The sequence below is a fragment of the Staurois parvus genome, unplaced genomic scaffold, assembly GCF_062004578.1.
Source record: "Staurois parvus isolate SC_StPar_1 unplaced genomic scaffold, SC_StPar_1.0 ptg000068l, whole genome shotgun sequence".
NCBI classification, from domain to species: Eukaryota; Metazoa; Chordata; class Amphibia; order Anura; family Ranidae; genus Staurois; species Staurois parvus.
Window position 1 is genome coordinate 4,687,853 of NW_028317864.1, and position 15,585 is coordinate 4,703,437.

The following is a 15,585-nucleotide window of genomic DNA, read 5'->3' on the forward strand; positions in this document are numbered from 1 at the left end:
AGTAGAGGCTTGCTTTACATTTTGAAGAAACTAAGCACAATATACCATAGAAACCAAGCACAATATACCTGTATGTGAAGAAACCAGGCACAATATGCCATAGAAACTACAAATATGTTGGATTGTCTATAGAACAAAATGATCTACGGAATTAGATTAACTTCATCTTGAACTCGGATATATATCATCCCCTATACAGGGCCATAGAATTTTAGGTGCCTCGATTTTGATGCTGCAAAAAACTGGCAGCTTTTCTAACAAAAACTGGTAAGAATTAGTACCAGAGTATCAACATAAGGTAACTATAAATTCAATATTTTAGATCCCTCCTTTTGATGACATCTGGATTATTAATATAAGGCGCATTATATATGCGCGTCCGGTGAGTGCGCATTACTTACACCATTATTGCACTGACACCGGGTCCAGAGTTACCAGAGCACAAGAGTCACCTTTTACTACTGGAACTGTTTTTACCCTTATTTAATTTTATTTATATTGGATACAATTTTATTAATTGATTTATTGGTATTATTATTTTAGCGCTGCACCTTTCTGTATACAATATTTTAGATCACACTGTAGGTTTGAGTGTTAACTAGGTTTGTGAGGTTAGGGTTAGTGACACAAAACACTAGGTTTGTGAGGTTAGGGTTAGGGTTACCAGAGTATCAACATAAGGTAACTATAAATTCAATATTTTAGATCCCTCCTTTTGATGACATCTGGATTATTAATATAAGGCGCATTATATATGCGCGTCCGGTGAGTGCGCATTACTTACACCATTATTGCACTGACACCGGGTCCAGAGTTACCAGAGCACAAGAGTCACCTTTTACTACTGGAACTGTTTTTACCCTTATTTAATTTTATTTATATTGGATACAATTTTATTAATTGATTTATTGGTATTATTATTTTAGCGCTGCACCTTTCTGTATACAATATTTTAGATCACACTGTAGGTTTGAGTGTTAACTAGGTTTGTGAGGTTAGGGTTAGTGACAGGGTTACATTAGGGGGTTGAGTTTAAAGTGAAATTCCAAACTATATCTAACTAAGCCTAAAACTGCTCCCACCCACCTTCTAACTGCTATTCTAGTTACCCTGTAGAAGAAACAGATCTTTACTTACAGTACCTATATTCAGAGCGCTCCGCTCCAGTCATGAGCTCTCCTCAGCGACCGACTTTAGAGGATAGAAGAGGTAGCCAACAACAGATGGAATGCCAGAGCAGTGACGCCACCATAGACTTACTATGAGACATCCGTTTTTGGTTGGCCCTCCTCTCCCCTGAAGCCAGCCACTGGGAGGTGATGACGTGACCAGTCCAGAGCGTTCTGGGAATAATAGGTAAATGTATGCATCGTTCTTCTCCAGGGTAGCTAGAATAGCATTTAGAAGGGAGGTGGGAGCCATTTTAGTCTTAGTTAGATATAGACTGGAATTCCACTTTATGGGTATGGTTTCAGGTTAAGGCTAATGGGAGGGATGAGGTTAGGTGTTTGAAGTAGGTGAGATGTTACTATTCATTTGTACGTTGTTAGGTGTTAAGGGTTAATCTATCAGCATTAGAGGCTAGGTTAGATGTTAAAGGTTGATGCTAGGTAGTAGGTCAAATGGTAACATAAGGCTGAGCATATATGGCCAAACGAGATGGATGGAGGAATCCTCTCCACTGTCAGAATATACTGATCAGTGCTGCAGTTGATTGGCTTCAGGCTGATTGACTTAAAGTTTTCCAACAGTCCCGTTCAAGAGAAGTCAATCATTAGATCGTCTTCCCTTGAGCAGGAACAAACATAAGAAAGATCAAAATTCAGTCGGCCCCTACTGAATTGGCCAAATTTCAATCCATCTATAGGTGGCTTAGGGGGGAAACCATGTTGAGTGTTAACTTGGCCATATACATTAAAATCTGACTGTACAATCTCCTCTGGACAAAACCACACAATGTGCGAATCTATCTAAACAATCAATTTTGATCCAGCAGGTGAGCCCTAGATTTAAGTTGAAGTAGATCCAAAGGCGATAATACAGTTTGGTTCTTATGTGTATGACAGATTTAAGATGACATCTTAGCTTGCTCCCAGTGCTGAAAACCCTGCTCAACATACAGTAAAGTTCATTTACTAAAACTAGAGTATGCAAAATCTGGTGCAGCTCTGCATAGAAACCAATCAGCTTCCAGATTTTTTTTTTTTTACATCAAGGCCTAATTAAACAAGCTGAAGTTAGAAGTCGATTGGCTACCATGCACAGCTGCTCCAGATTTTGTACTCTGAAGTTTTAGTAAATCAACTAAAGTAGGTCTGGTGCAGGCATCGAAATAGAAATTGTTATACCATACCTCACTGCATTGATATTGATGAATCCAGATGCGTCACATGGTTCATATTCTCCCTGCTTGTCCATGCTGTATGGAAAAAGAATAGAAAAATATAATATAATAAAAAGTATCATATGGAGAAAGTACCTATACATTGGCAACACTTGCAAATTAATTTGTCTATGCTAAAATCTATAGCTTATTCATACCATCCCAGTATCAATGGATATTTACTATTTTTACAGTTTTCTTTTAATGCCCTTTAAAACCATGCCTGTCACTCTTACACAATAAAATTAGGAAATTTGCTAGCAATTACCTGCCTATCAACATACAAGTTGCAGGTACAGATCAAAAAGTGAGTCAATAGAGTTAGGAAACAGGCTGGAAATATTCATCTAAAGCTGGTCTGTACTGTGACACTTCCACCAGCATCACCATAGTCATATGGTTTGCTGTCACATGACCAAGTGCCAGGACACAGAAGAAGCCTCCCTGTGATCTACACTGCCCCTGGATCGGCCATGCACAATTTAGCTTTCTATTATATTCATAGCAGACAATGCAGCCGCTTTGGGGCTCAGATTTGTTGCAGTAAACCATAGCAGACATACTTGGGTTCTGGTTCTGTAAGATTGCTAAGAAAAGTATGGATGTTTCATAAATAACTACATACAATAATTGAAAGTGTATCTATAGAATAACATTTTTTTTTAGTGTTGAATATGGGGAGAAGGCTTGTTACTCTACATCTGGTTTTTATTGCTGTCTGTGCCCCCCCGCCCCGGGTAGATTCACCTACTCCATTTGTGTTGCTAACCATTGTCACCAAGACGGAAAAAAAATCAAACATTTTACAATTTTTACCAGAATAAGTGGGGAGAAATAACCTAATAAGAACACCTACAGTACTTAATGGAAGGTGTGTGGAGGGGTGGGGGATTATTTTTCCCCCATCTTGGCAAAATTTCCTCTCGCTTTCTGTTGGGTCTCTAGGTCAGGAAGTAAAGGGCAATTTTCCCGTCAGAGACAAAAAACAAAAATTAGGTTCTAACAATTTTCTGTTCTATCTAAAACTTTGAAAAATGTGAACAGCTACTCTTTATGACTGAATCTTCCAACTCTTGCCAGTGTGACCAACTTTTTATTTTTCAGTTAATTCCTGCCATTTAGCCTATGGCTTTCCCTAGCTTTTGTTAGCCGCTATGCAGGCCAAACAAGTTTCCATTTAAGACCAATGCTAGCTGTACACTTGTAGAATTTCTCTGGAAAGAGAAAGTAGAAAATGCCTCATCCCACCATTCAGTGGTGCCTTCACAGACTCAAAACAAATTTTGAAGGACTTTGTTCAAATGCCATGTCAATATCTTAATTTTTGTAGAACCAGGTTCTTCTTCTGGATTAACTAACAAATGTATGCGCATAAGCTTAGTTACAATTTTTCTTGACCAAAAGCAATTCAAATTTGTTAATTCCCATTAAGATTTGACAAAAATTTTCCAACCTTGTCTTAAAATTTATTTTGCTTGCTCTATTCAAAACTGAATCATACCCTTTAACTAGTAGGAGTGTCCTGAAAATGACAATTTTCTTACAAAATTCTACAGGTTAGGCCAACTTCAATCAGCACCTTGCCTTATGGTTGAAACAGACCCCGACCACACTGTCTCCATGTTGTCTGGGGGTCAGATCCACCTTTTACTATCTTTTCTAGATCTGCTCCTGACTTCCATGTTCCCTTTCCCCAGATCCGTCCTTGCTTGCTCCCTGCATGTTCTTAATACCGAACTACCTATTACCGCTAGGCTGAAATATGGGGATTGTAAAACAAAACTGGTGCCTTTTGCTGCCAGCAGTGGCTACCCCTCCCAATATAAATTACCAGCAGCCTTAAATTGTGGAAGGAGAAGAAAAAAAATTACTGTAGAATGATTTTACCTCCCTTGATGTGAAACTAAAGTACGAAGGAAAGAGAGACAGAGAAGAAACCGGTGCCTTTTATTTTTGCTCATTGAAGTGACTGTGACCTGCTCTATAATTACGTTACTTTATACCCACTGTGCTAAGGCATTTCCACCCTGTGTTAGTTGCAGCAGCTTGCTTGCTCCCCCTGATTCCCGTTAGGCTGTCATTCAAAAGCTTTCAAAGCAGAAATGCAAAAGTCAAAAAGAAGAAAGGCAAATGGTTGGCGGCACGGTGAGTATAAAAGCCAGCTCTTTCTTGATCGTGCTCACTTTAGGATTTTTTTTTTCCCTTCTTTTGACTTTATTCATTGAATCTCCCCGAGAGTGAGTGAGAGAGAGAGAGTGACATAATGAGGGGGGTGGAGGTGGTTTGAGAAGCTACTGATTTGGAAACGGATGGGAGGAGGTGAATGGAAGAAGAGGGGGCAAACAAGGTAGGTGGTAATGTGGGAGATAGTATAAGATCCCTCTTCCTTTCCTCCATCATTGATATAAATATTGCTGGTTACGAAGAGGTAAAGCAGCTTGTGTCCTAAAAAGTGAATACCTAGTGATGGCATTGTATAAAGAGGGATGATGTCATTACAAAAACCATGGAGGTTAGCTACTGAGCCTGCAGCTTGAAGAAAGCACACAACCTTTGGCAATACATTATTTTGAGCATTATGCCACCATGCAATTTGGTCAGAATCAGCAGTACCCTAAAAATACAGTTACCTCTTAACACATTAGCACCAGCCCTAACATTTCCTCTGGTCTAACCTAATCCAAGTCTCATTGCCTAACACTAACCTTAAGCTGGCCATACGCCAGTAGAATTTAATTTAAAACTTGTATGGAAATTCTAAAAAAATCCTTCATCAGAGCATTCGATCTTGGCATAGTTGAGCCAACTAATTCCATTCAAAAGCTCTTAAAATTTTGTCAAGGCCTGCTACTTAAATGGATTTCCAAATGTATTAAGCACATTTATTTTGCGCCTAGAACATGCCCTTTGCAATATGTACGATTTCTCCAAAACGTAAACAACATTCATGGTTTGAATTTCATTCATTTGAGAAAAATGTTCCAATCTGCTCTTTGAATTTTCTCATCAATAAGGTCAAAAAACAAATCACCAACTTGACCGAACTAACCATTAGAAAATTGAATGTTTGTAAAAAATTTGACTAGCATATGGCCAGTTTAATTGTCACATTGATAGTATTTAGGAGAGATGTGACTCAAGCATTTTGTGTAAAAGCACAATTATGACCTTTGTGCTACTGTGTCTGCTATGGCTCCCAACATTTTAAGTTGAACTTGTTTCCATAGCAAATGGCAGAGTTGCTGTCTGTTCTCCCACTAGTGAAATTGCCTCCTTCTTATCCCCCTGACCTGGGGATAGGGCCATAGAGACAGTAAGTGACTGAAGTCTTTTTAGTGGGAATTGAAAAACAAAAACATGTTTCTAGCAGAGTGGGAAAGGGTCAGAACTTAGGTCAGGTTTTTACTGCTCTACCATTGTGTCACAGGGACAGAAATTAAGGAGAGGTCCATGGGTGCCAGTAGAAAAAAAAATCTGAATACTTCCCTCTCCTATTCATAGCAAATATTTTGCCTGGGACTGAGCTTAAAACCACTGAGATGCTGGGCAGATGTGATGTATGGGCCATCCACTAGCAGAAATTAAATTTCAAAATGTTCTGTTTCAGACTGTTCTCTTGGTGTGCTAATGGTTAGTGGGGTCATAGCAATGATCATTTTTTACTGCAGTGTCAAGAAAATTCAAAGGCACAGGACTGAAATTTTTTTTATTTCAACAAATACATTTATAATATTGTTTGTGTTTTTAATTTTGGAAATTCCAATTATTGAGGTACTTTTGAATGATAAATTGACAAGTCTCTGATGGCATTTTCCAATTTACTGATGGGATTTTTTTTAAAAAACTGTAAACAGACATATCAGGAATTAAACTGGTAAGTCTGAGATCATTTAAAAATGAAGTGAATTTCTAAATAAAATGTATGACCAAAAACATGGTAAGAGTCTATGACTGGCGTAACCAAAGCCACACCTAAAACAAATACTTTATTTTTGGCTTGACGCTGGCTGAGTCACATTCAGGCTTCTTTTATGTCTCACAAACTCAAGTACTGAGATATCCATGAACTGTTAAACCTAGTACACACGATCAGAAAATCGTACTTTCAATCGATCAAACGATAATCTGATCGTTAGTACACAGCTTTTGTCCAAAATTATTTGAAGGGACATTCATGAAAATTTTTCTCCTACAATATCAGATTGTACAATTATCGTTTAATCAACAGTTTTCATCTGAAAATACAATACAAATACATTACAAAACATGACATGACATCACCAGCTCCTCATTATACAGGGACTTCCAAATTTGTATTCTGTCCTACGAGAATTTTCATAACTTTAGTAACCTTTTAATTATCGATATGAGACTAGCATCGCATGTACTGGGCTTTACACTCTGTCCCACTCTTCTGCGGCTGGGTTTAAGGAGTTGTGACACTGACATTTTGCTTTGTATTGACTGCAGCAGACAGACGAAACTGGCACATCCGGACTTCTCACCATTACAGTCCTTAAGAAGTTCAAAATGTTTCCAAAGCTTTTACTTTTAGGTTTGAATAGAGTAGGGCATGATTAGCACCCTTGTCTGTTTTCATTTTTTTTAAGTTTTCCTGTTTAGGAACACTCTTGCATTTGTTCTAAAGTCCATTGTCACCAGGACAGAAAATTATGGAGATACAAAATTTTAAGGTCGTTACCAAAACATGAACTGTCTAAGAGGGGATTTCCCCTCCTTTTTGGAGAGATTTCTTCTTACTTTCTGTTGCATCTCTGGAACATTCGTGTTAAAGGGGCCTAACTTTCTGTCCCAATCAGGTCCGCCTGCCAGTTTTTCGGACGGACCTGATCAAAACCTCTATTCTCCTCCATTTACACCTGTTGACATCCAATCTGATCTGATCTGCCAAAAAGGGACGGATGGGGATCCATTCCCCTAACATCCATCAGATCAGATGGGATGGCAAACGTATAGAAATGGATCGCCTGTCCGTTTCCATCTAACTGCCCATAGATGACAGTGGGCTGTGTCTGTGTCTGCTCTGCAGCAGTAGAGGTGACACGGACCTGTCATCAGTTTGCTCATGGGGATCAGTGGAGAGATCCCCCGCTGAGCAAGCGGATCCGCTGATGGGTCCGCCCCGTGTGAAAGGGGCCTAAACTGAAACCCTTTAAACCTTCCCCACTCTATCCAAAACTATGAAGTTTGGCTGGACATACACTTTAACCTTTCCCTACTTTATCCACTAACTTGCTATAGGTACACTTCAAAGCTTTAGTTTAGGTATGGCAACTTTTATACAGTTAGTTACATTGGTCCTGCTTGGACCAATGTAAGTATGTATGTGCCATACCTGTGGGATCCCCTTGGAAGTTATAAATTACTGTAGAATGCACTGCTACTCCTGTGATCTCCACCAGCTTCAGGGTTGTGTACAGAGCAGCCTGCCCTTCTGCATTGTGAACACAGTCACTTGCTTGGCACAGGTGCCAAAGAACACTGAATTTTTTCAAGAAAAACAAAGTGTTCTCTGATTGGATGAGATGGAGAGTCAGGGCAGTGGTGTCCAATTTTAGAGAACACTGCATCCACCACAAAGAGGCAAAGTGTTTTCTGAATGGCACGTTCGATGGCATGTTCAATAAGCAGCAGGGCAGCTGCTCAGCATGGTAATTGGAAGCTAGTGGCACGAACACTGCAGTAGCAAAACCTACTACAAAAGATTTCTAGCTTCCATGGGGATCCCACAGGTATAGCACATATACTGTATACTTACATTGGTTAACACTGGAACCATGCAACTATGTGAAAACTAAATGTCAACTTTAGGAAGCTAGCATATAATTCAGATTGCTACACCAATTGCATGCTGGGAAACTGTTCAAAGTTCATCGCTTACCTCACCAGCTCCTCGTTGTACAACGATTGTGGCGACTCTCTACCCAACAAATAAACTTGTCCCTTCAGGACAGACAATTGCACTTTCCCTTGTATCAGTTGCTGGGATTTGGCAATACACGAGCGAACAAACTCACACTCGGGGCTGTACCAGAACCCTGCAAGTACAAAAATATTACATTATTAACTAAATGAAGAAATACCATCGGTTATAGCACATCTGAGTCCGAAAAATCACATTTCTGGTCAGTAAGCATTCTGAATTGTCACCTCTTGTAGAATATGTACAGCATATCTCCGCACTGGAAGGAAAGCCCTTGTGATAGGATCTTCTTCAAGGCAGACGTATGTAAAATCAGGGGGATCTGGGAGAAGTTTGTGGCTGATGGCTAAACTTAGCAAGATGTTATAATTTAAAGCCAGAGCAGAAGTACAATATATACGTCCTTTTGGCAGTTGTACAGACGCCAAGGGCGTAGTCACCTTTGATCATTCTGGTTGACTCTATATCTTTTTAATATATTTGGTATTCATGTTCATGCAACCTGAAAGTTCCATCCTTTCTATTGAATATCCTACATTTCTCTTTTTTAGCCCAACAGGCTAACACCGTAAACAGTGGCACCCATGGTTGCCAGAAAACCTGAACAGGGACAGTAGCGGATTTGTTGCAACCATTGTACGCCGATCATTTTCTGCCTAGCTCCCAAGATTATTGATCAAAGTTTGTCAAGCTGGCTGGTGATGTCAGGGCCAACCATGGTTAGGATTTTGTCTGATTCCTATGAAATCTTAGCAGTGTATGGCCAGCTTAAGTAAAGCAGTACTACGAAAGGAAGGGTCTCCAATCTGAGCCAATAAAGACTCCATTGCTTTGCCTAGTGCTGTTAGGCCTCTTTTAAACAGTTGGCTGGGTGGCAATAAAAACAGGTGATTGAGTTGCAGTTGTACCACCCCCTGACCACCTACCTACACAGTCAACAATTCAGCCAGAGGGGGCTTTTAATAATGTAATGCTTTAGGTTGCGCCCATGGCAAATTTAACATGGCATGTTAAGTTGACAGCCACAGCTGCTTGGCTTGCAGTTGCAGCACATTAGTCCAACTGGAAAAAAAAAAAAAAAAAATTCAGGAGACGGCAGGATTATGCCCTGAGCGCCTGACAACGATTGCTTAGCTGCACTCTAAAAAGCAATCCACCATGGATTGCTTTTGAGAGAATTGGCAAGTGTGAATCTAGCCTTAAACTGGCAATACACTGATAGAAAAATATAAAAAAAGATTCCTCCAACCACACTATACAATGCAGATGGATGAATCCCTCTGCTGAGCTATTGTATTTGAACCCTCCTCCTTTGATTTTTTTTATTCAAAGGATGTTTGGGTGGATGGGGACCGACCAGTAAGTGAATTTCGTCTGGCTCATCAGGAACCTGCTAAAATTCGCTCAGTGTATGGCCAGCTTTAGTCCGAACCAATGAACCTGATTGGAGAAGGGAGGAGCACAGGGATGACCTCATCTGCATGTAGTGGCTAATTCACTGCCCAATCACAAGTCCTGGATCAGTCTGTATTCCCTAAAGTCAGTGTAACCTATAGGGAGGTCCAGAACGTGGAGGACTTTGGCAGATAAAACAGTTGACATTTAGTCCATCGGGTCAGGGGACTTTCCATTCGGCAAAGAAGTAATGGCGTCTTGGATCTCATCTTGTGTAATGGAGTCTTCTAAGGCTAATTGAATGGTAGGGCTAAAATGGGCATAATGGAGGAAGAGGTGTATTCCTGGATCTTGACCCAGATTGGGGAATGCCAGGGGGGTCTTCAGAATGTAGATTATACAAGGAGGCGTACAGTAGAAGGTCCCAAAAGAGTTAGCAATGTCTTTAGGGTGATTGATTCTGGAACCTTGAGAGGTTTTAATGACATTTAGTATATACAGTACTTTTTAACTGTGTTTTTAGTGGTTTGCTTGCTTACAAAAAAGAGATGGAAGAAGAGATTGTTTTATGAGAGTGATTTGCAGTACAGATAGTTTTAGTATCATTATAACCAATGAATGATTTGCAGTACATGTATGTAGCCAGCTGAACAGAAACAGGAATAAGTAGACAGAAAAGCAGTGCAACTGCATAAAAATACCCAACAGCTAAATTCCGACTTTAAACAGATCTTGGGATGGAAAGGTGATGTCACAACAGAAATTTTCATATGAATAAACATTTTAAGAGGTCTCACATTTCCGAATCCCACTGACATTTTCCCTTTACGTATTTGGAAGGTGACAACAAAAACATGAAACCGTCTGCATGCGTTGGGGTATGACGGCTAAATCACTCTCTACAAGCCGATCTGTTTGTGCCTGACTGAAGAGGAGAATAAACACCGTGCAACCTGCGCTAAACAAGGACAGGTTATGACACCCACAACCACCAATCTGAGCTCCTTCTGAAATGCTTGCTGCCTAGCTGTCTCTGGCTTCAGTACTGTTCTCTAATTATAGACTGTCTGAACTGGAACAAGCAACATGGAACATGTTGCGTTAGCTGGATTTTACACTTTATTTTATTCCAATATAAGATTTATTTTATTCCAATATAGCCTTTGTAGAGAGATGGTTATTTTGAGGGCTTTTAGTTCGTTTTGACCTCTTTGGCTATAAGTTGTTCTTACCTTTTGGGTGGGGGGGTGGAGGTGAGAGATTTGACACATACTGATAATCCCAACAGCTCTCATATCCCATCACCTGTTTAGGTGTATTCCCTGCAGTGACAAGTGGTCCAACTTTTTTTGACTAAAGAGCCCAGTTTTGAGTGAAAACTGCAGGGGGATGTTTACATTGGATACATTAGCCAAGAGGTAGTTTGAAGTGTTGCCCTAGTCTTTGATCTGTGTGGAATAATTTCCATTTATCTCTGTATAGGGGCAACAATTTTTTGATTTTGATGCCATTTTTGCTGGGCCTTTCCCATTTGGTACCACAGTCTGGGACAAGAGAGATTGGGAGGTCATTACATATTCCAATGTCCCTTTCCACATCGGTGGCCTTTGGAGTATAAGGGGTCTTTCTTCCTAAAAGTATTAAAACACACAGTGGCATCGCTATGGGGGTGTGGACTGCACCAGAATGATGCCCGCCAGAGGGGTGACACCAGAGGCTACAAACCCCACACCCTCTTAGCAACTTGGCTAGTAAGAGGTCCCATGGGAGACCGATTTCTGGATCTAGCAAGGGTGCTGCAGATCTTAGCTGCACCCCTTTAAAAGCCATCAGTTCCCCCTTCTGCCTCTACCCTGGCTGCTGTGCCTAGCCCTATCTCACCCTCTCTCATTCCGCCTCTGTCACCCCCACTCTCTCACCACCCCCTTACCCCATCTCTCTCACCCCCTATCTCTTTTACCCCCTCTCTCTCACCCCATCTCTCTCCCCCCCTTATCGCTTACTCCTCTCTCACCCCCCTCTCTCTCGCCCTTATTGGGGGAAGGGGGGTGGGAAACCATAGTTTACCACACCAGGTGACACCGACCCTAGTGACGCCACTGAAAAACACACACAAGTACCAACATTCATTTTAATCCTAATAAACGTCAGGTATTTGTTCTCCTTGTGGCTTTAGTGCATGGGAATGCGCACCCTCGTTTCTGTTCAAGTAGATCTCCTGATCTACATATGCGTCAATGAAGCATATTGTGATCATTTTCAGATGGCAGGTCAGCAGTGGAAGCTCATGTATTTCTCGCCTTTAGGTAAGGCTCTTGGAAAACAAAGGCCTCAAGCACACAGGACATTTATTTAACTCTCCTGGAAGCCAGAAGCATTTTTGCAGAAAAAAATGCCTGACGCTTGTGAAAATGTCTAAAGCTTTTACAGCCGTGAAGCTCTTAGGCATTGATTAATTTAATTGACCAGAATAAATCATTTGTTCTGGTCATTGAACTGAATTAATGCTCAAGTGCTAAATGCGTCTACTCCTCTACACTCTTAGGTCCTCTGATGTCATCAAGACCGATGCAGGGTCCATAGCCTTGCACTGGACACAAGGAGAGATAGTCCACTGCTAGCAAGTAAAGGAGCACTGTCTGCTGGGGTGGCAGAGGATCAGGTAAGTAAAATTATCTCAGACCCTAGCCTTGCAGTGAGTGCACAACCCCACTACGAGAAAACTTTTAGGCAGGCCACACTTTATGCAATTATCTTTCCTTCACCCATGTGTTGAAGGAAAGAAAATTTCTTCATTCCCAACAATTCATTAATTGTAGATGGGGGAATCCCTACCACTGTGCTATTGTGTTCTGACAGTGGAAGGTTTCACAGCCAACAGAATATAATGATCATTGCTTCCAGCTACAGCTGCCTGCAGTGATCGGACCCCATGATCCCCTGTTGCCCAGGGGCCCCACAAGTTGTCAGTGCGCCCCTGGGCCAGCTTTAGTTTTCTCAGAGTCAGGCTTCAAAGCTGAGCCCTAGCCAGAGATAAAAGACACAAATCAATGCAGCTCTGTAATCAATAACACAGACACTTGAACATACAATATATGGTCTCATATAAGATCAAATGTATGAGTTTGTGAGTTTTTTTTTCAGTGGGCTACTGGTCATACACCTTACAATATTTTTATCCAATCAATTTTTATTACGTTTTGATTATAAGTTATTAGCTTTTGAACCACTTAGCCTACACGGCAGACTGTGCAACCAGATTATTTTTACAATGAGTTTGGTTTGCCCAATGTTGTACCTGTAAAGACAGAATGTATTGTGAAACTACAGTTATCTGTGGTCTCCAGCATCTAGTGTTTAGGATGTGGTACGGTGGGAATGGTTAACGAGTTTATCTACAACCAAGATGGTAATGTGTACAACCAGCTTTGGACCTTTAAATTCAAATTTAACAACCTAAAATTTGGATTAATGGCTAAGGGTCAAGATTGGTAAGGCTAATTTTCAGCACTGCAAAGGAAAGAGCCTGTGATGATCATGGCAACCAATCAGAGGCTGGTTGCGATACAAGGTTGTAAGTATGGATAAATATATGTGATAATATATTCCCTGAGGAAGTGACGTGACTGTGACGACACGCGTAGGGTGGGGCTCAGTGACGTGGATTGACAGAGGTACCAGGACCTGACACAGGAGCTGCGGCCCCACTGTATACTAAAGTGCCCTGATTTCATTTCTTAATTGTAAGTGCAATTTTAAACTTAATAAAGTAGTTTTCAATTCACTACAAAATGTGGGGCCCTCATATGTTGTGAGTTTGGTTTCACAGCACACACGGATACCAGCCCAAACTGTTAAAGGGACCACATGCGCGTTCTTCCTAATCTGATATATAGTTTATCACACCAGGCAGTGGCAACTTGATTGAGCCCCAAAGGGGAAAGGTGCATTTGACCTGATATATACAGGTGAACGCATAGGCACAGTTGTGGTGGGATTCTCTACATATGGTCTGATTATTGTAATATTGAGAGAAAGCAAGGATTACACATGGTGCAAAAGAAAGGAAAGTTCATATATGAGAACATTTGTTTGCACATATATATCTGATATTGGAGCACGTTTTAATTTAAGCACATTTTGAATATACACTTGGATGAAGTTGGTGCAGCATTAATATATATTTGTATGGTGTATATCCTTTATTTAGGGTTGTATGTTCGTGTGATGGTGTCTGCAAAAAAAATTGATGGGGCTCTCTAGTTTGCTAATCTTTATTTCAAAGGAAATTCTTGTAGCCATACAGAATATGCTATTACTACCTGTATAAATCACAGTGCTGTCAGACAATGCTGCCCCCCCCCGCCTTTGATTTCTGGCCCCTGAAAAGTCACATGGACTGATCAGGGTGGATTTTTTCCTGGCCTATTGCTGATGTTTTACTCTGAGATAGATTGGTGCCAGAAGAATGAAGAGAAAGCTCTCCTTTATCTCTTCATAAGTACCAACATGCATGTCCAGTGCTTGCTGGGACATTAAGTGAACAACAGCTGGAGCAATAAAGAGTCAGTCCACCCAAAACGGACACCTCAAGGTTTGGTAGATAGACTAGAGAGCGAACTCACCTGACAGGTTCTTATATTGGCGAGATATCTGACTAGAGTTCCTGGCTCTGCTCTGGCCATTATGAGAGTCTCCTATTCTGTTTGTTCATTTTTAGCTTTCTTTTATGGTGGTAACATCTCTAACTCCCAGGTGGACAAGAATAGTCTAGAATTGTGGTAAGGAGATCTCCCTAGGGTGGCCGATATGGGGGTACATTCAGCTGGCTGCCATTAGTGTTGTAGATGGTAGCCTTCATCAAGCCTTAAACTGGTAGAAAACTCTCATTTTTTTATTTTTACCTAAAGTAAGTACACCGCTTAGGGGATATTCCAGTAAGCAGAAGCTGGTGACATCAACACATGCGCTTGGAAGGAACGGCATACCCATGCCATTCATTCAGAGCTGTGTGCCGCATCCGAGACTCCCGCGCGCATGCGTGGGAGTGACATCATTGTGGCTCAGCCAATCAAGTGGCTGTAACCTGCGAACCTGGAAGGAAGACCAGGTGAAGAAGGAAGCCTCTGCAGAAGTGACAGCGTAACACCGGAAGGCTTCGTTTTAAGGTAAGTCCTTTCCATTGTGCTAGTATAAGATGCATATTAGCACATTATGCCTTTGCCTTGTAGGGGAAAACTTTTTGTACAATTTTTTTTTTTTGAGTTTACTACCGCTTTAACACATCCTGTTGTGATTTCAATAAGATCACCTGCTCAAGCCCTGAAAAAGAGGGAGTTTCTTTTCCCCCAAAACACAAGCCCAATGTGAACATGCCAAACTGCACCCCCCACCCCAAGATGTATGAGCAAAAATAACTCTTTCGAACAAAATAATTGAGCACTAATCTGCATGCCAACCCCATAAGCATAAATTCTCCCTCCTCCCAAGACAAATCTGCCAGCTGAAATCTCCCCTCCCAGCACAAATCTTTGCCCCACCCCCCAATCACCTCCCAGCTCAAAATTCTCTCTCTCTACAAATCAACCCCCCCCCCCCCCCCAAGAAAAATGAATCCTAGCACAAAATTCTCTATTCCTCAAAATTTCCCCTCCCAGTACACATCCTCTCCCCCCACTCCAATACTCCCCCAATCATCCCTACTAGCGCAAATCCCCCCCCCAAAAAAAAAAATAAAAAGTTTCATTCTTAGCCCAAATCCCCTCCACTATATCACCTCTTTTAGCACAAAACTGCCAAATCCCCCCTCCCAGCACAAATCCTCTTACCCATCCCTCCTTCCAACACAAATTCCCCCAAATCA

General features: G+C 41.1%; 1 protein-coding gene across 2 annotated transcripts in view; it reads right to left on the reverse strand.

The window, feature by feature from the left end:
* Positions 1-15,585, reverse strand: part of ASS1 (argininosuccinate synthase 1) — a 142,724-nt gene that overhangs the window by 2,946 nt on the left and 124,193 nt on the right. For both annotated transcript variants that reach the window (XM_089669039.1, XM_089669040.1), the window contains 2 exons: positions 8,286-8,442; positions 2,354-2,419 (listed from right to left, as the gene is read on the reverse strand). In XM_089669039.1, the coding sequence (XP_089525165.1) occupies positions 2,354-2,419; positions 8,286-8,442 (223 nt within the window). The remainder of the gene's footprint in view (positions 1-2,353; positions 2,420-8,285; positions 8,443-15,585) is intronic.